We start from the raw sequence: 20,949 nt of genomic DNA on the forward strand, positions 1-20,949 counted from the left end.
TTTATATATTTTGGATGTCAAGCCTTTATCAGATCTGTCATTTACAAATATATTCTCCCATACTGTAGGGTTCCTTTTTGTTCTATTGATGGTGTCTTCTGCTGTACAGAAGCTTTTCAGCTTAATATAGTCCCACTTGTTCATTTTTGCTGTTGTTTTCCTTGCCCGGGGATATATGTTCAAGAAGAGGTCACTCATGTTTATGTCTAAGAGCTTTTTGCCTATGTTTTTTTCTAAGAGTTTTATGGTTTCATGACTTACATTTAGGTCTTTGATCCATTTTGAATTAATGGTCCAGTTTCATTCTCCTGCATGTAGCTGTCCAGTTTTGCCAGCACCATCTGTTGAAGAGACTGTCGTTTCACCATTGTATGTCCATGGCTCCTTTATCAAATATTAATTGACCATATATGTTTGGGTTAATGTCTGGATTCTCTAGTCTGTTCCACTGGTCTGTGGCTCTGTTCTTGTGCCAGTACCAAATTGTCTTGATTACTATGGCTTTGTAGTAGAGCTTGAAGTTGGGGAGTGAGATCCCCCCTACTTTATTCTTCTTTCTCAGGATTGCTTTGGCTATTCGGGGTCTTTGGTGTTTCCATATGAATTTTTGAACTATTTGTTCCAGTTCATTGAAGAATGTTGCTGGTAATTTGATAGGGATTGCATTAAATCTGTATATTGCTTTGGGCAGGCTGGCCATTTTGAAGATATTAATTCTTCCTAGCCACGAGCATGGGATGCATTTCCATCTGTTAGTGTCCCCTTTAATTTCTCTTAAGAGTGACTTGTAGTTTTCAGAGTATAGGTCATTCACTTCTTTGGTTAGATTTATTCCTAAGTATTTTATTCTTTTTGATGCAATTGTGAATGGAATTGTTTTCCTGATTTCTCTTTCTATTGGTTCATTGTTAGTGTATAGGAAAGCTACAGATTTCTGTGTGTTAATTTTGTATCCTGCAACTTTGCTGTATTCGATATCAGTTCTAGTAGTTTTGGAGTGGAGTCTTTAGGGTTTTTTATGTACAATATCATGTCATCTGCAAATAGTGACAGTTTAACTTCTTCTTTACCAATCTGGATTCCTTGTATTTCTTTGTTTTGTCTGATTGCCGTGGCTAGGACCTCCAGTACTATGTTAAATAACAGTGGGGAGAGTGGGCATCCCTGTCTAGTTCCCAATCTCAGAGGAAATGCTTTCAGCTTCTCACTGTTCAATATAATGTTGGCTGTGGGTTTATCATAGATGGCCTTTATTATGTTGAGGTACTTGCCCTCTATACCCATTTTGCTGAGAGTTTTTATCATGAATGGATGTTGAATTTTGTCAAATGCTTTTTCAGCATCTATGGAGATGATCATGTGGTTTTTGTCTTTCTTTTTGTTGATGTGGTGGATGATGTTGATGGATTTTCAAATGTTGTACCATCCTTGCATCCCTGGGAAGAATCCCACTTGGTCATGGTGTATGATCCTGTTGATATATTTTTGAATTTGGTTTGCTAATATTTTATTGAGTATTTTTGTATCTACATTCATCAGGGATATTAGTCTGTAATTTTCTTTTTTGATGGGGTCTTTGCCTGGTTTTGGTATTAGGGTGATGTTAGCTTCATAGAATGAGTTTGGGAGTATTCCCTCCTCTTCTATTTTTTGGAAAACTTTAAGGAGAATGGGTGTTATGTCTTCTCTGTGTGTCTGATAAAATTCCGAGGTAAATCCGTCTGGCCCGGGGGTTTTGTTCTTAGGTAGTTTTTTGATTACCGCTTCAATTTCTTTGCTCGTAATTGGTTTGTTTGACTTTTGTGTTTCTTCCTTGGTCAGTCTTGGAAGGTTGTATTTTTCTAGGAAATTGTCCATTTCTTCTAGGTTTTCCAGCTTGTTGGCATATAGGTTTTCATAATAGTCTTTAATAATTCTTTGTATTTCTGTGGAGTCTGTCGTAATTTTTCCGTTCTCATTTCTGATTCTGTTGATTTGTGTTGATTCTCTTTTTCTCTTAATAAGTTTGGCTAGAGGCTTATCTATTTTGTTTATTTTCTCAAAGAACCAGCTCTTGGTTTCATTGATTTTTTCTATTGTTTTATTCTTCTCAATTTTGTTTATTTCTTCTCTGATCTTTATTATGTCCCTCCTTCTGCTGACTTTAGGCCTCATTTGTTCTTCTTTTTCCAGTTTTGATAATTGTGATGTTAGACTATTCATTTGGGATTGTTCTTGCTTCTTCAAGTGTGCCTGGATCACTATATACTTTCCTCTTAAGACTGCTTTCACTGCGTCCCACAGAAGTTGGGGCTTTGTGTTGTTGTTGTCATTTGTGAAAACTACTTTTAATTTAAATGTGTCTGTGTTTCTAAGCGCTTGAGAATTGGAAAGGGAACAAACTTAATTCATGCAGAATGCTCTTTGGACACACCTTGCCTCTGGAGCTTGCAGTGGATTGGGGCTTGCAGGCTAGGCTGCTTTGCAGCATAGCTGAGGGTAAAGAAGATGTAGGGGTTGTCAGTCAAGCAAATAAATAGAATGCTCGGGTCTCTGCACAATTGGAAGTTAAATGATTATGCATAAGCACATTCAATTTGTTGCCCAGAGTCCAAGTTACCAAAGAATGGAAGGAAAGTTGGAAGAGAAATCGATTGGGTTAAATGTCTTTGAAATGTGGCTTTATCCATCGATATTCTACTTTAATGCAAAGAGCATTTTATTAAATGAGATAAGACATTCAGGGAAGAAGAAATAAACCTGCCAAATATCCTACCATGTATCGTGTCAAAGGGTCTGAACAAAATGGTGTAAAAAAGCACTTTCCCCCATTTGGGGGACGTGTTTTTCTTTTCAAGGGATTAAACATGGGGGCACGTGTAACGATCAACTTAGGCACCGATAGGGTAGTTTTGTGGATGGAAGTGGTATTTTTGAAAAGCCGTTGTATGGCGTGGCTGCAGACGGCTCCCCTGCTGAGGCTGTTCTGGGAGCGCACCCATGGCTCCCAGGAAAGGTCCAGGCAAGCGGCTGGCAGGGAGGACAAATGGGGGTTGATAGGAGGAGGAAGGGGGTCCCCCAGCTTGGGATGGGTGGACTGGGAGATTCTGACCCTTCCCAGGGAGGGCCTGGGGCCCCCTGCAGAGGGTCCTGAGCGGCCTGAGGCAGGCGGGTGAGGAAGTCTGTAGTCTGTTCTGCTTATAGTCCGTTGTCTCCTGCAGCTTAGACGGCAGGAGAAGTGAGGTGTCCTGAGGCCCACGGGGAACAGTCCCAGACAGCACCGTTCACTGTGGCAGCCTCACGGCTTGCCTTTGTTGGCTAGATGTGGTCATGGAAGGCTGCACTGGGAAGAGACCTTTATGCTGAGACCTAAAGCCGCCTGTGAGTAGAGAGCAGGAGGAAGGGTGTTCAGGCAGGAGGGAACAGAAGGTGCAAAGGCCTTGAGCTGGAGAGAAAGGATCACTGTGGCCAGAGAGGGAGATGTGGCCAGAGGGGCCGGCAGAGGGTGGCTCTCACGGATTCTGTTACGAATGCATGTGCGCCAGGGGGAGGAGACTTAGGAGACATTGAGCCAGGTAGGGATACGATCAGATTTGGGTTTTTAAAAAATGAATTGTGGACAGGGGGGAATAGGTGGGAGGCTACTGCAACCATCTAGGCCAGAGAAGGGGTGGCTTTGCCTAGAGTGACGACCGTGCAGGTGGAGACCCACGGGTGGAGAGAGAGGGAAGTCTGCATTTGTATCTGGAATTGGCACACCTTGCTAGCATGTTGGACTCGGGTGTGGTGATAAGGGGGAAAGATGACTTCCAGGTCACCAGCTTGAGCAATGGCAGGGAACAGTGGTGCCGGCACCCGAGATGGGGATGGGCAGGTTGGGTGAGGGGCGCACAGCTCATTCCCAGCCCTGGGAGAGAGAGGAGAGCCGCCATTCTATCTTCCTGTCCCCTCGGTCCCCGGGACCCTTAATTGTCCTCCTCCGCTCTGGGGTGGGCTGTTCTGTGCTTCCTTCTGGCTTTGCCCTCATTCTATCTAATTTGTGATTTCTGGAATTCCAGATTCCCTGGAGGAACAGGTGGCCTCCTGCCTGACAGCGTGCACAGGCGGGGGAGCCTCTCAGGGGACCTTATCACACTGTGGGGACAGGGAGCCTGGGGCTGGAGGACCAGGTGGCTGGAGGGAATGAAGCTCATCGCTGCAAGGTACGATTAGGGGCAACTCCTCAGGCCTTGGCCACATTCCCAGAGAGGCCAGTTGGGAGAGGTCACTTAGTCATCAGCAATCAGAGAAGCACACAGCACTCCAGGGTAAAATGCCATAAACATCCCAGCCTCCAAGGGGAGGGTACCTTGAGGTCCCCAGGTAGCATAAATATTTTTGTTCAGGTGACTCCATTTGTATCTTGGGTGGAGCAGGTGACAGAGCCTTGGGGAAAATTCTTTGGAGAGAGAGAAGCTTCGGGAAATGTGAGGTGGTTGTGTGAGCTCAATGAAATTGACATGAAAATGCTAATTGAATTGCCAGCCCAGGGGAAGGGTGGGGTCCCATAATTAACTGGGTTTCCCGATTGTATTCCTGGCCTAAATAGACGGTTAGAGAGGTGCAAACCTCTCTGCTCCCTCAATCGGCCCTTCTTCAGAGCAAGTACTCCCCTCCCCCCCGTCTCCAGTACTCCAGGGCTGGCGACTTCACAGCGCTGTCCTCTGTCAAGGATGAGGATAACCTCCCTCCCCTCACACGCACTCTGTGTCCACAGGCGGAAGGTGAGGAGTCAGACTATCAAGGTTTGAATCCCAGCTGTGTGACCTTGGGTATGTTAGTTAACCTCTCTGAGTCTCAATTTCCAGCTCTGTCAAATGGAGAAAATAAAAGTGTTCACCTCAAAGCTAGTTACGACGTTGAAAGAATTAGTGCAAAAGTAGATTGGTGGTTCTTAATGCAGATGATTGCACCCCCCCGCCCCCAGGGACGTTTTGCAATGTCTAGAGATAAGGCTATCACAACTGGGAGATGCTACGGACATCTAGTGGGTAGAGCCCAGAGATGCTGCCGAACACCCTGCCATGTGCAGGATGCCCCCACAATAGAATATGCAGCCCAAAATACCTAGAGTGCCACGGCTGAGTAACTCCAAGATGTGTAAAGCTCTTAGAAGGAGGCCTAGCACATGACAATACTAGTTAACATTGATTAAGCACCTACTGTCTTAATTTTCCTTTTTACCCTTGTTGGGATATGCAGCCTTCCCCGATGCTGGGAGCAGGTAACTCATGGTCCTAACGGAAAGAGGGAGGTGGGAGCAGGGATGTCTAAATACCTTCTGGAGTTGGGTCTCAGAGGGTGATGAACTGTCAAGGTAACAGTGCCATCGGTCTGCCCTCCAGGGTCAGCTGATCCCCACCTCCTGGTGGGCACCAGATTTACCTATTGCTTCTCCACCAACACCAGCACAGGCCTGCAGATGGCCCAGGTGGAGGGCAGTGGCCTTGGCCTGCAAGGCTTGGTCATCCTCGACGTGCTTGGGCCATGCCAGATGGCCTTATGGGTGAGTGTCTTTGGGCAACCAAGGGGTCATATTTATCCTGGGGAGGGCCAAGCGGAAGTCACACCCCCCTAAGTCTCTAATTTGCCTGGTACATGGAGAGGAGCTTTCTGAGGAATCTCAGATTGAGCAGTTGAGGAACCTGGAGGGTGACATGGGATTGTGGTGCCATTTGGGTTGTAGAAGGTGTCACAGGGGGCCCAGGGGGCGAGTGAGAGGGGTTAACAAGAGAGGGTATTCCTTGGAACAAGCAGAGCCCAGGATGCGGGTAAGCTGTAGCCTTGGCAGGACTGAGGGTCACAACTGGGGAACCTGCAGGTCCCAGGAGTGAAAAAGTCAAACCAAGTCAAGGCCCTGTAGACGAAGGAACAGGCTGGGGTAGAAACCCAAGGCCTGGATGGGGCTTCCTGGCACACTTTGTACTGGACACTGGCCTTGCAGTGCCTGGGCCCACAGGCTTAGGCCAAGGACGAATGGTAAGGTGAGCGGTGCTGGGGGTCCTGGACTCGGTCGAGGCAGAATCATGAGCCAGACTCACTGGATGGCTTTAGGCTCTTTTCATCGAGATTTTCCTGAAGCTCCACCATGTTCTCATGAGTGGAAGTATCTCTGCCTATTCTTTGTCCTTTTTCTATGACTCTTACTGGACAAACCCTCCTCCTACTGCATAAATAGCCTGTTAGTTTTCACTGACGTCTTATCTTGTACTTGAGAAGCATTTTTGAACTGGCTGGAGCACCTGCTGTTAAGAGTTTCTCAAACTTTTTTTTTTCCCCCCATGTTGACCACAGGATGTTTTCCATGGGTTGGCTCCGAGCTGCCTCAGAATTCTTAAAACTAAAAACTACCTAAAATGTCTGTTCTGGCAGAGTTCCCACTTTTTTTGGGGTTTTTTTTTAGGGTTTTCTGTTATTTTTTCATGTCCATCAAAACCTGAGAAATCATATTTTTGTCCTGCACGGCCAGTTTTCACAATGCAAGTTGTGTACTGCAGTTTCATTCATTTGCTTGGTTTTTAGCATTTAAAAAAAATCGACGATGTCAAATGTTGGCAAGAAAAGAAAGAACGGACTTATCTTTGGTAAAAATGGAAATTTTGCATTAACTCAGGAAGTAATTAAATGTATTTTTGTGTAAAGAGTATGAAAATAAGTATGCAGAGCAATGAATTTTCACAAACTAAACATGCCTGTACCCCCACCACAGATCAAGCAAGAAAAAATAACCTCCCTTATTCTCCATTCCGGTCATTTCTCACAAAGGCCTCCTCAGTTCTGGCACCACAGGTTAGTTTTGCCTGTCTTTGAACTTCTCTTAGTGGAATCATACACAACGTTCTCTTTTGTATCTGGCTTCTTTTTATTCTTTTAAACATTTTTTATTGTGGTCAAATATACGTAACATAAAACTTACCATTGTAACCATTGTAAGTATTCAGTTCAGTGGCAGTAAGTACATTCAGTGTTGTGTAACCATCACCACTATCCATCTCCCCAGATTTTTCACCTTCCTAAAGAGCAGCATTGTATGTACCCCATGAGATGACCACTTCCCATTGGTCGTCTCTATTCCACTTTCTGTCTCTGGAATTTGCTTAGAAATGAATTTGCTTATGAGTACCTCATACAAGTGGAATCCCTCATCACGATCAATAGGTGACCCCTGTGTCTGACTTCTTCCCCGTGTATGTTTTCAAGGTTCATCTACATTGTGGCATGAGTTAGAGCTTTGTTCCTTTTTTCAAAAATGTATTTTTTATTGTGGTTCAAAAAAAAGCCACATAAAACCCTTTCAGTCATTTTTAAGTGTACCATTCAGTAGGTTGTTATAAAGGTCTACATATCATCCATGTCTCTGTAACTTTTTGAACATATGAAATACGATTTTATCGGATAGCTTTCAACCGAGTCGTCAAACAGTGAGGGTGTCGAGAGTGTGGCTGAGGGAGTCATTGTCCAGGACAGCATCTTGATGCCAAGCAGAGCTATATTTTATCCTAAGATTTCCAGCCTGGGTGACTGGGGAGATGAAAGACTCACTTGAGGAAAGGGAGCTGGTTTTGCAGAGACAGAGGATTGGCGTTTAGACAAGATGAATGAGGACTAGTTACTTTGGAAAAGTGAAATCATAGGCAGTGAAACTCATCTGTAGGGTGGTATATAGTGGTGGGCACATGTCACTGTACATCTGTCCAAACCCATAGAATCCACCCCCCCCACCACCCCCAAGAGTGACTCCTAATGCAAACTAGGGCTTCGGGTGCTAATGACCTGACAGTGTAGGCTCGTTGATTATAACAAGTGTACCCCCCTGGGGGACGCTGATGAGGGAGGAGGCTGTGTATGTGCATACAGGTATATGGGAAATCTCTGTACCTTCTGCTCAATATTGCCATGAACATAAAGCTGCTCTAAAAATAGTCTATCTTTTTAAAAAAGTATAATCAGTTGTGTTAGGGAGGCAGGTTTTAGGGGTGATTTTATTTTTCATCTTTAGAAAGTATCTTCTTTTGCCATAAGCATATGTACACACACACACACACACTCATAGTGATATTGGGACATCTGAATCTTTTATTCATGGTGGGCAAGTCGTTTGTTGTTTGCTTTGCCTTCGTAACATATTTTTATTTATACTAGAGGGCCATATGCATCTCTCACCCAAACCTCCAAGGGCCTTTTTGGGCAAAATGAGAAGCTAATGAGACCTTTCTGAACATTCGTCAGGGACTGAAAGACCCCTGGCTGTATCAGTTGTGTGCCCCTTGGAGATACTTGGCATCCACCACCCAGCAACTAGAACCTTCTAAGGAAGGGCGCTCTGCCCAGCCCCCTGCCCTGGGCTGTGTATCACGTAGGGCCCAGAACTGCCTTGTGGGAGGAGGTGCTGGGGAGGCCCTGGGCTGTCCCAGGGGAGGTCACCTACTGATGGCACTTTGTGCTTCAGCTGCAAGGCTTCTGGGTGACCTCCATCCTGGGCTCCGAGGCGGCAGCTCTGAAGGAATCCCAGAGTTTGAGGTCAGATGCTGGGCCTTGCCTCTGATGGCGCTGGCTCTGTGAGCCCTCAGTCCTCCTCCATTGGCTGCTGGGCCCTGGGTGCACCGAATTGGCTGGGAGAACCCAGTGAGACGGAACCCTTCGCAGCAGGGAGATGCCGTCTTGGACTGAAGTTCAAAGTGGGTTCCATCTTTATGTTTTGGCCTCGTTAAGCACCCAGACCCTTGATGCGGATAACGGATTTGTCATGATGTAGAAGCCTTGAGTGACTCCAGAAAGCCTCAGTTGACCTTCCCTTACCTGGTGAAAGGACCTTGCCCTGTATTTCCCTGCTTGTCACCTCCAGTATCTGCCAAGCACATCCGGGCATTATGCTTAGCACATTCTGGGAGATGCTGGGCACCCAGGGAGATTTGCCCCTCACCCCTCCTTCCTTCTGTCTGCCAAGATGGGGGCTTCCTGGAGACCCATAGTCCCTCCCTTCAAGAGCTAAGCCCTGCTTTTGTGACCCAGCCAAGCCTGGAATTCTCCCTCTAACTTGTTTCCCAGGACTCCCCTACAGAGGCCTCAGTGGCTTCAAAGCTCAGTGCAGCTGCCAGCCAGAAGACCAGCCCATCTCTGCAGATTCCTCTTCCTTTTCTATTGCAAATTCGTTTGTTAAAAAATAAAGCCTTTCTGCAGGGATGGGGATGTTGCTTAGGGGCAGATGGACCCCACCGAAAGGCTTAGGGTGGTCTCCTCCAAGGGGCCAGTGAGACCTACTGTCCCCGGGCTCCTCGTCACAAATGCTAAGTCACAGGGCTGGGGTTTGTCAGCTCCTTGAGGCCAGACTGACATTTGCTGTCCTGAAAGGGGCGGGCGCCATTAGCATTTCTCTAGCTCAAGGCCTGAGCCCCTGGGGGCTGTCCCCAGACTCTGCTCGGAGCCAGAGAGGGGGCAGGGACCTCCTGGGGAGGTACCTGTAGGGACACAGCTGTTCCTCAGGGTTCTGTCTTGCTGGCTGGTGGGGTTAGGGGCTTGGCTGTTTCTCCTTATCCGTGTGGCCCCTCTATCTTCTATCCCGAGCCACTACTGTGGGGACTTGACCGTCAGTCACCTCCCGCCCTCCTCATCCCCTCCTCTGGCAGGTACCAGACGCAGGCTCCTGTCCGCCAGGTGAGGAGTGGAGTGAGGAGCATTGGGCTGAATTCCGGTGCCAGCTCCTCCCTGATTTGCTGTGTGAGCCCCTCCAGGAGCTCCCCCTCTATGGGCCTCGGTTCCTCACCTCCACAATGACTGAGTCTGTCCAGCTCAGGGTTCCTGAGACCTTTGACCCTGAAGCCCACCTGGGCTCCAATCCCAGCTGTGGCTCCGAGCGAGTCACTTTACTGCTCTGAGCCTGGATTTCCTCATGCTGAGTTCGTCCCTGGTGAGCTGGGAATATGAGGAGCCTTCGGATTCAGGAAGCTCTTGGAAGCTCGGCTGTTTATTATTTCATGCTGGGCTCATCCACGTACTTTTGGTCCAAGTGGCAACAGGCTGGGGACAGCTCTGAGTGAAGAGTTGGCTTCCTCTTAGGTTGTTTGATTCAAAAGTTTCTGGAGAGCCTAGATGGGAGGGAAGCAAAGCACCTGGGAGGATGTGGGTGCTTCCTGTGGGGACTGGCCTGTAGGAGGTCAGGAGGAGCAGGGGCGCCAGTGGGCCCAACAGTGAAGAGGTGGCCTGGTGCCCCGCCCTGTGCCGCCACCTGCTCCGCTTCGTACTCCATGCAGGGCGCGTGGCCCGCCTGTGTCCCCACCGCGCAGAGCAGCGCTGGGTGCTGAATGTCAAGCGCGCTGCGCTGAGCCTCCTGCAGGGCCCCCCAGGGGCGCATGGCCCAGAGACCATGAGGAGGTGAGGCTGGGAGCCCGGGGAAGCCGGTGGTGGTGCAGGGGTGGAGCACGGAGCTGACTGCGTCCTCTCACCCAAGGTGCATGTCCTGGGCCGGTGTCCCACGACGTACTAGCCACGCGGTGCCAGGCTGCACAAGACCAAGGACCTGGCGTGGTGCTCCCAGGCCCTGCCCAGGGAGGAGGTAGGTGGGCGGAGCCTCCAACCACTCCTGCCCCCAGTGCCTCCCCACCATCCTCCTTCCCTTGCCTGCTATCTCTGCCCCTCCCCTCTCCTCCTCTCCTGTCACAGCTCCTTCCTGCAGACAGAAATGTTTTGCAAATAGTACACGTCTGAATAAGGATAGGAGCTGATCAATCAACTAGTTACACAAAGTCCTAACGTCCGTCTAGAGGCTGAGGCAGGACTTTGCTGACGTCAGTGTTTTTCATTTTCAAGTCGAGGGTTGATGGTTACTCCCCTCGGATTACTGTTTGCTGGGCTTTTCCCTGCCCTGTCCTTCCATCTCTGTCAGGCTTTGCTGTTGCTACTGTGCAGATGGCGGGGGAGGGCTGAAGCTGCCGCCCGGCCCCCAGCCCTGGCCCTCCCTGCCGGCCTCAGGGGCCCCAGCTGGGTTCTCGCCCAGCTGGGGCCTGGCTCGAGCCCCCCTCCTGCTGTGGTCCAGCAGCCCGGCCTGGCCTCCATCTGACCTGCGTGCAGTTTCCAGGCTGGGGTGCCAAGAGATGCCTCCTGCACGGAGCCGGACACCGTGGGGCCCCTCTCTGGGGAGGCGAGTGCTGTGCAGGTGTGGACCCTTTCCTGGCTAACGTGCTGCACCAGAGGTCCCCGGATCCGGCTGTCACAGGTGACCGAGGCGCGGGGCGGTGGGCATGCGCGCGGACCCTCCGGCATAGGCTTCATTGCTTTGTCCCTGTCTGGACAGCTTCTAACCATTTCTGAAAATGGCCATTGTCGGGAGAGCCTGCCTCTTTCTAGAAGTTTCTCTAGAAGTTTCTGCTTGCTCTAGGGATCCAGGTTTGCTCTTGGCCTTCTCCCTGGGGTATCCTCAGTAGAGAAGGAACTTCTGGTTCCCAGCTTTTGTGGGCGAATCCACTTTACATCTGATGACCCTTCAGCCTGACCACTTTGGGGAGCAGTTGACTTGAGCATCTGGATTTGCTGGGTCGTTCTTTGTGACATATAGCATTCCCTGGAGCTTAGCTCCTGCCTGCAACTTTGCATGGAAAGTAGCAAGCGAGGCATGCATCTGGGGAAAAGAGAGCTTTTTTCACGTTAAAAAAAATGGTTATTTCCCTCAATAATGAGTAAGAATGGTCAATTCCTTTTTGTTTTTGAGGTATAATCAACATACAAGAATGGTTAATTCTTATTGCTGGTAGTTTGGAAGGATTTACTATGGACGGTAGCTGTGCTGAGTACTTTATGTGGGTGACTGACTTTAGTTCTCATCCTGAGCCCATTAGGAAGGTATTGCTAATAGTTACATTTGCAGATAAGGAAACCGTGGCTCCACGAGGGAGAATGATTGTCCAAGGTCACATAGGGAAGGGCTGAGACCGGAACCCAAGTCTGCTCTACAGCCCTGGCTGGTGGCCCTGTTTGCCTCAGAACTGGCCCGTGGAACACCCTCTAAGACCTCCGCCTGACCTGCCCCTGAGCCCCACCTCAGGAACCTAGTGGTTCCCCATGGAGTTGAATGATTTTCCACTTTTTCTTCAAACAGCTTTATTGAGACATAATTCACATGCCCTACAATTCATCCATTCAAAGTGCCTGTTTTCGAGGCCCATCCATATTGTAGCAGGTGTCACAACTGCATCCCTTTTTGTTGCTGAATAATCTTCCATTGTCTGCGTGAGCTTTTCATGTTTTGTGTCAGTCCCAAGGGAGGCAGTTTATTTGACCGTCCCCTAGCGATGGATGCACCCCTTGTTTCCCTTCTTTTGCTGTTAGCAGCACTGCCGTGTTTCCCTTGTGCGTGTCCCCCTCGCCTGTCAGCAGAAGCATGCGGACGAAGCACTGGTGGGGGGTAGGGGTGGCCCCCGGGAACTTCTGCTCACTCTGGCGTTCCCCCATTTGGTCATTTCATCCAGTACTTCCCATCTCAGATCCAGGTGATGGAGACTTAACTCCGAGCGGCCTGTCGTATGAGTGGGAAGAGACACTGTCCCCAGCTACTGTGCCCACAGTGGCTGAATCAGGAGAAAGCTGTGCTTGGCTCACACCACAAGTTTAGAGGTAAGTAAGTGGCTTTCTCAGCCCCAGGTCAGAGTCTGTCCTGGGCCTGGGCCCCTGGGACACCTCCTTTCCCTGCCAGCTGCTTTATGGTCCACCCTCCCAGATGTTTAAAAGAGCTGGGCAGCACCCTGCACCATCATGCCTGCTTGCAAAAGTAAAGAAGAGGAAAAAAATCTAGCTGGTGTGTGCCAAGCCTCGTGCCCCACTGCAGACTGGATGTGAGCAAAGAGGAGGTCTTTTTTCTCATCTATGGGCAAACAAGCTAAGCTTATAAACCTGTCCCATCCCAGAAATCTCTTGGGAAGTTTCCAGCCACACCCAGGCCTCAGCACAGAGGGCTTCTCAACAAGCCCGAGGCGAGTCAGAAACAGAAGGCCCTGGCCTTCCTTGGAAGCCATGGCTGTGTAAGGTCAAGGCTGGACGTGATGTGCTGGTGTCTCAGCTCAGAGAGGCTCAGGAGGCTCCGAGGCATCTGGCTGGAACCCCCTTTGTGACCCATGACAGTGTCTCTGAGAGTACCGGGAGCACGCTCGGATGACGCCTCCTCCCTGCCTATTCCATGCTGAAAGAGAACCAGAGAGAAGGTTTGGCACTGTCGCTGGGGAAGGGAAACGGTGTGCTCGGGGCCCACGCACAGGCTGCCTCCCCACTCTGCCCTCCTGATAGAACCTTCCGTAGTCACCGGAGCAGTGTTCCCGCCGGCAGGGCCCAGGGTGGCTGGTTCCCAAGCTGTGAGCTCCCCGCTTTGTTCAGCACAGACTCCAGTGTGTGGGAGACGGACATAGCCATAGCAAATGAACGCGAATTTTAGCCACTGATGGACACCATGAGGGGGCTGAGTCGGGATGTGGCTGGGTGGCCACTTTAGACCAGGGGTCTAAGCAGAAGACATTGGGGCAGTTGCTTGAAAATCCAGGGGCAAAGTGCTCAGAAAAGAGGGTTTGGAAGGGTCGAAGTCCTAAGTCTGAACTGAGTGGTCGTTTCGGGAGCAGGCAGGCCAGCCTCACTGGGCACAGACGTTGAGAACCAGCTGCAGGGTCAGGATGACTTCCAGAACATTCTAGACACATAGCGATCTTTGTACCCTCTCTGCTGTTTATAGCTCAGGGCTGGATGTCACCAGGGACATTTTGGGGATGCCCATGCGTCCACCTTTTCTGCCCAATTGCAGCATTGCTGCTGACATTAAAGCAAGAACCACAGCCTTTCCTGAGGGGCCTTAAAGTCGCTGGCATTTTTCTGATTCAGGCCTCAGGGCTTGCGTGCTGTGGAGTGAAGAATGGCGTGCTTTTTCTTTGATTCCAAACAGCCTGGGTTGGTTCACATTTACTTGTTTATTTGGGACGCTGCCAAATAGATATCAGTTTCACTGGCTGCTGCACGGGACCGAGGACTTGGGGATGGCTGTGTGCCCAGCACGGACAGTAATGGGTCGCTCAGGGTGTGGGCAGGGCTGGGCCCCCGTCTCCAGGTGTTGGCAGGGCACCACCCCAGCCCCGCCCTCCAGAAGCTCAGCCTTCCAGGTGGCACTGGGCACGGGGGCTTCTCAGATGTGCAGACCCCAGCCCTCGATATTCTGACCTGGCAGGTCGGGTGGGGCACTGGTCGTCTGGGTGCATAGTTCTGCGTGTCTTGGCGCTTCTCGTGCGGAGTCAGGGTGCAGAAGGGTGTTGCGGGGCCAGTGTCCACCAGCCCCAGCTCGGATCCAGAGCGCCTGAGGTTCAAAAATGCCTCCGTCTGGAATTCTCAGCACCAGGGGCCCTCAAGGGTACCACTGCCTGTGTGGGGTGGAACGTTTGTTCATGAACTTGGAGGGGATGGGCCAGAGGCACCAGGCTGGAGTCAGCTGGCCTCGGTCTCCAGGGTCTGGGCTGAGATGGTGCAAACCCCTGTGTCCCATCTGGCCGCAGGAAGCAGGTCCAGGTACCCAGAGCAGGGGACATGATCAGGGACACCCACAAAGGTGTGTGAGTGTCCTGAGCCCCAGGGGGCTGAGGAGGGGACTTGGGGGACAAGGTGCAGCTGGCATGGGAGGCAATTTTAAGTGATGGATGGATGGCCTGGGAAGGCCTCACTGAAGAGGTGACACTGGGTTACAACCTGAAGGAGACTCAGAGCGTATGCGTGGATACGGGGGGCGCCCCAGGGCAGGAGGTGAGCCTTGAGGTCGTGTTTGAGTGGCAGTGAGGCCTGTGAGACTGGAGCAGGGTGGGGAGGGCAAGAGGGGGTCAGGGTCGCCCCACTTAGTGCGGCACATAGATCACTATTCATTGGGGTAAATGGGGAGCCTTGCGGGGTGTCACGCAGAGGAAGGAGGTCACCATCGAGGGGCATTTTAACACTCGCATTCCGGCCAAGGGTAGAGTGTAGACTGAGGCCTGGGCGGGAGGCCAGGTGCCCTGTTAAGCGGCTGCTGCAGGGGCACACGTGGGACCTGAAGGTGGCGAGGTCATCGGTGGGGGCCGGGGGGTGGGGAGAATGTAAAGCACAGTCGAACCTTCAACACAGCTTGGAATTGTGCAGGCCCACTTCCACATGGATGTTTTTCAACAAATGGAAGATTTTTTTGGAGATTTGCAACAAGTTGAAAAATCATTTTTTTTAGCTTCGTTGTAGGAATACAGCGGATGATACATTTAACATACAAAATATGTATTGATTACATCATCGGTAAGGCATCTGATCAGCAGTAGGCTATTAGTAGTTAAGTTTTTGGGGGAGCCAAAAGTTATTCATGGGCTTTTGACTGTGTGGGAGGTCAATGATGCTAACTCCCACGTTGTTCAAGGGTCAACTGTACGTGTATGATGTATTGAATATATATATCGAGTATCTTTCGGCTCTACTGATCACATGCTAATTGTGTACAGAATACATAATGAATATATGTTGAATAAATGCAGACTATGTATTATATATGTGCGTATCGAATGCACGTTGAACGCACACACAGACACTCATTAGACTGTGTGGATGGGTCTGCGTAGCAGAGGTGCCCCAGCAGTGGCTCTTCACTCTGTGGGCTCACGACTCACTGTTCTCCTGAATCCTTGGTCCGGGGGGCCTCACGGGAAGTCAGGGCGGGCCATCTGCCTCCCGAGACGGTGCCCCAAGCCACAGCTGGTGGCCCAGCCAGCTGTCAGCCCGGGCAGTCCGGCCCACGGCAGGGTCTCCACGCGGGCACAGCCGGCGCTTTGAGCAGGACTGTTCTGTTGTGGGGCCGTCCTGTGCACCCCAGGCCTCCGCCTCCGCCCACCAGACGCTAGCGTGGCCCCGCCCCCCGTGGTGAGAACCGAGTGTCTCCAGATGTTGTTGGAAGCCTCCCGGGGCGAGCCATCGCCCCCCTGCGGACTGCCCTGCAGCCTGTGCTCTAACCGTTGTGCCGCCGAAACTCACGGCACGCCGGGAAGCTGCAGGACGGGCCTGTTTCCTGTTGTCTGGCCCCAGAGCACCCTCTGACCCCTGACCAGACATTTCCCCTGGCAGAGGTGGCTCAGGACAAGGCGTGCTGCAAGCCTGCGTGCCCCTTCCCGGAGACTGGCAGTGCCAGCCCCAGAGGGCACGGGGCGGCTGGCTTATATTTATAGCACCAGAAAGGATGTAAATTGTTCCCACTGGGGAGGTGCTCTGGGCCGGGGGTAAACTGCTGATGAGGATGGCTTTTCAGGGATGCCTTAGTGCACGCCGAGCAGCTCCGTGGTCCCCCTGCAGGCCTGGCGACCTGCCCGGTTGCCGGGGACCAACCTCATGGGCTTCAGCTCGGAATGCCTCTGCCCCCCACTCCTGCCCCCACTGTTGGTAGGCAGGAGACAAGATTGGCCTTTCAGCCTGTAAACAGAGCCAAGACACAGTGAAATGGAGAGCGCATTCCCCAGCCTGCCCGCCACAGAGAGAGGCCCTGGAGTTTCAACACAGAGGGCAGTGGGCTGGGGTGACCAAGAGCGTCCCTCAGGAGTGCAGAAGGGTGGGAGAGAAGCAGGGTGGGCCAGCTCTCCTGGGGTTCGCCTGGGAGAGGTCATGGCTCCTGCTGCCATTCTGGTATTGTACCAACAGGAGCCCAAGTCACAGGCATTTATTAAATGCCAACTGTGTACAGCCAAGCCCTTCGGAGACAGGCAGACAGTGGTGCACCAGAGCTGGCCTATGCTGGCTCTCCAGCAGGTGGTCGGGTTTCCAGGAGTACCGCAGGCTGGTTGTTAAGCACAGCCATTATTAAGGATTCAGTTATACCTTCTTGCAGTTAAAATGAATCGTATCAGAAACACAGGTAAGGAACACTCAGAATCGTCACCACCCAGGTACTTCACTGCATTTTACTGTTATCTTTGCAGTTGAGGTTGTTGGGGTCTGTGCAGCTGCACTGTGGACCCAGGATGAATGTTGTGCTTCTGGAACGCTTTTCCCGGGTCTTTGTTCAGTGACAGTGCTTGAATAGGCCGTAGTGGGATGTTTGCACTGTGGAAATTGGCCAGTGCTACAAATCACAGCTTGCTTTTTTTCCAGAGTTAAGAGTATGTGTTTAGGAGCTGGATGGCCTGGGTTCAGGTCTTGACTCTGCCATTTAGTAGCTATGAGGCCGCTGGTACCTGGCCCTGAGTGTCACATTCCTTCTCTGTTAAGTGGGGACAATGACAGCCATTCATCATAGGGTGTTGTGAGGTCAAACGAGACGGTGCACGCAGCGTGCCTCGAGCAGGGCCTGGCGCACGGTACAGGCTCCATCGCAGTAACCGGTGGTCGTGTCGTGGCGGTGTGATTGTGCATTCTCTGTAGCGGCAGCAGCTTCTCACCCAGCAGACAGGAACCTCCCATTCTGAGTTCGCCTCTCCCTGCTGGAGGGGACCCAGGATGAGCTGCCGTGACCCCTCCTGCTGTGCCTGGCCCGGGAATGCTGGTCCTGAGCCGACACTTGGGGCTGGAGGCCCCCCGGAGCAGGGGGAGCTCTCCTGGGAAGACACCCTGCTGGCCACAGCAGCGCACACATTTGCTAGAGGTCTCACGGGAAAGCATGTCTGAGTCGGAGATTCTCCGCGGATGCCGGGGAAAGGCAGCCGCCAGCAGGAGGGAAATGGAGCCGAGCCCATCGGTAGGCAGGCAGCGGGCCCAGGATTGAAAGTCCCTGAGTAGCTGCCCTTAACGGGGCTGACAGAGTCGCCGAGGCCACAGAAGTCAGGGCCAGCTGTGATGGTGGTGGTGGCCCACCCCAGGGGCTGGCTTGTGTGTCCTGCATGAGGAGATACAGGCGGAGCTAAGGACTGCCACCAGCTCCGCCAACAGAAGGTGCATTGTGGGACTGCGGCCCAGACCCTGGGAGGCAGATGTGCTGCTGGGAGGGGCAGGTGGGCTGAGCTGGCCAGTGAAGGGTCCGTTTTGCAGCCTGAATCTTGCCGAGCTAAGCTATGTACGTGGGGACTCAGTCCCAGCCCCGCACAGGACTGGAGGCCCCAGGCTGGGCTCGCCCGTCCCAGCACCAGCAGGCCCCTGGCTGGGGTGGGGTGGGAGGCTTCTGTCCTGACCTTGGCCAAGCATGGAGGTAAGTGGGGCTGCCACCAAGAAGCTGGGACCAAACCAGGTGTCTCCTGAAGCCTGAGGGGTGTGAGCTGGGAGTAGAGTCCTCTAGTTCCTGAGGTTTTGGACGCTTAGTGACCATTGCTGATGAGGCCTTCAGACTAGGGATGGTGAATGCAAACTACCCTTGGTTGGCCATCACTCTTCTTAATTCCAAAAAACATTTACATATTGTTTTCATTAAACACATCGGAAAAGATTGCCACCTCACTAACTATGAGAAATGTGCTAAGGCTCATATAATAACTAGATTATAATTATGGTGAACATTTATCGAACTTTTATGGGAGCATAGAGCCCAAAAATGCAGACACCAAGCCTTTTTGCCAGTATATTACTAGACCCTAGTGCAGTGCCTGGCACACAGTAGGTGCCCAATAAATCCCTGTTAAATTAAAGAATAAAAACAGGCCAGCCTGTGTGCCAGGGGTTTGGGATTCAGGGAAGAGAAGCCCAGAGAGGTGGCCCCATTTCATTGGATGGAAGATACGTATTACTCCCACACTCTCTGAAGTCCTGTCTGGAGGCCTGGGGATAGACGAGAGGCCCGTTGGGCTTCCTCCATGTGCTGGGCCTCGCGTGCTTCCGCTGTGGTCCCCCGGCTGCAGGGCTGTTCCTGAAGCTGGTGTCCGAGCTGCGGGACCTCTCCACGGATGAGATGGTGGGTCTCTGGCGACTGTCTTCCTGCAAATGCCGAGACAACTGGTAAGGGCCCCTCTCTGGGTGGGGGGGCCGGCCCAGGCTCTGGCTGAGGGTCCTGCTGACGGTGGGTGGCCTTAACGGTGTCCCAGGTCCCCACTGAGGGATGGATGGTGCTGGCTCATCTCTTCCCTGTGATGTTGGTTTGTCCTTCAGTCTGGGGTGCCTGCCAAGGAGGCAATTAAGTGGGGAGCTTAGAGGTTCCCACGGGGTTGAGCCCTCTCTTGTGGGGAGTAGAAAGGGAAGGGACTGGTGCTATAAAGCCAGGCATTGTTCTCCCCCCCACTCTGGGACCCTCCTGCCGAGAGCTGGAATGAGCATTCCAGTGTGCTTGGGCACCCCTGGGGTGGGGGTGCGGGTGCTGGGCAGGGCTGGGATCCCTGATGCTGCTGATGTGGGGCCTGCAAGGGGTGTAAGAGACCCCCAAGTGTGCAGGGGAATCTCTGAGAAACTATGAGCTCAGGGCTGTGCTAGAGAAAAGCTTGGGGCTCCTTCCAGAGGCCCCTGAGATCCAGACTTCAGGCCTGTGGGTCTTTCAAAGGCTCTCAAAAAGACTTTGAGACCTGAAAAAATTTTATCAACTCCAAAATATGAAAGAAAACCCCCCTGCAAAATCAACATTACCAAATGTCTAATTGAATGGTTACAGAACAGGATAGCTAATACATAGACGCCTTTCCAAGCCCTTTATCCCTATTCTTTCATTTAATCCTCACGGTGACGGGGGGTGCGGGGATGGGTAGGCGGTGGTGGTATTCCTACTTTACATTTGCAGAAGGAAACCATTGCACAGAGCAGTTAGGAAACATGCCCAGAGGCACACAGCAGAGTTGGGATTTAAACCCAGAGGGCCTGTGCTTCTCCATCCAATTCTCAGGGGCTTAAATATACGTGACCCTTGACTCGGGCACGTTCTCGTTATGTTTCATGTAGGGAAGGACCTCCGGGTCTTCGTATGGCTGCCTGTTCCCCTGGCAGCACACCCTGCTTGCCACTGTAGCTTTTCCAGGGTCTCACCTGTCAACCTAGAGGTCAGGGAGGCGGGAGACCCACCCCGAATGTAGACGTCTCTGGGAAGACAGACGCTCTTGCCCTCACCTCCTCCTCCCCTTCTGCCCAGACCTGGTTCCCCAGGACCCAAATCTATAAGGAGAAAAGAAGAAATACAGGACGAGAGCTGGGGAGAGCAGGCAGGGCCTCACACAGACGAGGCGGCTGTGGTCCTACAGTGCGCCCACTTCCTGGATGAGCAAACCAAGGCCAGAGGCTACGGCTGGACCGGGGATGTAGGGGTCGGGGGCGGCTGCGCCTCTGCAGCCAGCAGTGTCACTCAGCAGGGGTCCGGTCCACCCCCACCCGTGTGCCCTGCTGGCTCGTGTGGCCCCCAGTGCGGAGCCTCCCATGTGTGCTGTGAACCGGGGACCCGCCCCTGTTCAGTCACTCCCTTATTCAGACCCACCGTTGTACAAAAGTTGGAAGAAAACCTTTCCAGAGCTTCTCAACCTTTCTGCAATCTCAAACGAAGGAAAGGAGGGCGGGAGGGAGGTCCCTGGCCCAGCTCTGTGCCCTTCTGAGGTGTGAATGTGGACACGTTCTCGTGGCGCTTCTTCAAGCCTTGAATTGCTCCTGGGAGACCTGAGGCTGCCTGGGGAAGAGGCCCAGTAGGTGCTCAGGGCGTGTGGGCCGCTGACGGACGCCCTGCCCTCCTGTGGTACTGGGCCCTGCGTGGGCCTCATGAAGGGGCTCATTGCGTCAGGAGAGGTGGCGGCCAATGAGGCAGAGGCTGTGGTCACTGGCCTTCATCCCGCAGCCCACGGATGCCACGGTCCACATGTTTGCTGGTGAGCCCCATACCCCCACCCCCCCGCCCACCCAAAGTCCGTCCCCGGTGTCGCTGCTGATTGCGCGCAGGGAACAGCCTGCTCCCACCAGGGCTTTGTGCAGCCCCTCACGGGGCCAGTGTAGACTGATCAGAGAGATCTGGGTTTGAGCCGCTGCAGTGGGCCTCCCAGCTGAGTGATCCTGGGCCAGTGACTTAACCACTCTGAGCCTGTTATC

The 20,949-nt window shown here is 52.1% G+C and overlaps 1 protein-coding gene across 1 annotated transcript in view; it reads left to right on the plus strand.

The window, feature by feature from the left end:
- LOC118929734 (uncharacterized) overlaps window positions 1–20,949 on the plus strand; it is a 289,885-nt gene that overhangs the window by 4,361 nt on the left and 264,575 nt on the right. Inside the window, 13 exon segments of the mRNA XM_057488022.1 lie at window positions 4,029–4,082; window positions 5,364–5,524; window positions 8,468–8,538; window positions 10,207–10,411; window positions 10,466–10,542; window positions 11,086–11,189; window positions 11,192–11,249; window positions 12,301–12,578; window positions 12,581–12,729; window positions 16,336–16,422; window positions 18,731–18,897; window positions 20,565–20,676; window positions 20,678–20,732. Of these exon segments, the coding sequence (XP_057344005.1) occupies window positions 4,029–4,082; window positions 5,364–5,524; window positions 8,468–8,538; window positions 10,207–10,411; window positions 10,466–10,542; window positions 11,086–11,189; window positions 11,192–11,249; window positions 12,301–12,578; window positions 12,581–12,729; window positions 16,336–16,422; window positions 18,731–18,897; window positions 20,565–20,676; window positions 20,678–20,732 (1,578 nt within the window).

This window comes from Manis pentadactyla, chromosome 10, assembly GCF_030020395.1.
Source record: "Manis pentadactyla isolate mManPen7 chromosome 10, mManPen7.hap1, whole genome shotgun sequence".
Classification (NCBI taxonomy): domain Eukaryota; kingdom Metazoa; phylum Chordata; class Mammalia; order Pholidota; family Manidae; genus Manis; species Manis pentadactyla.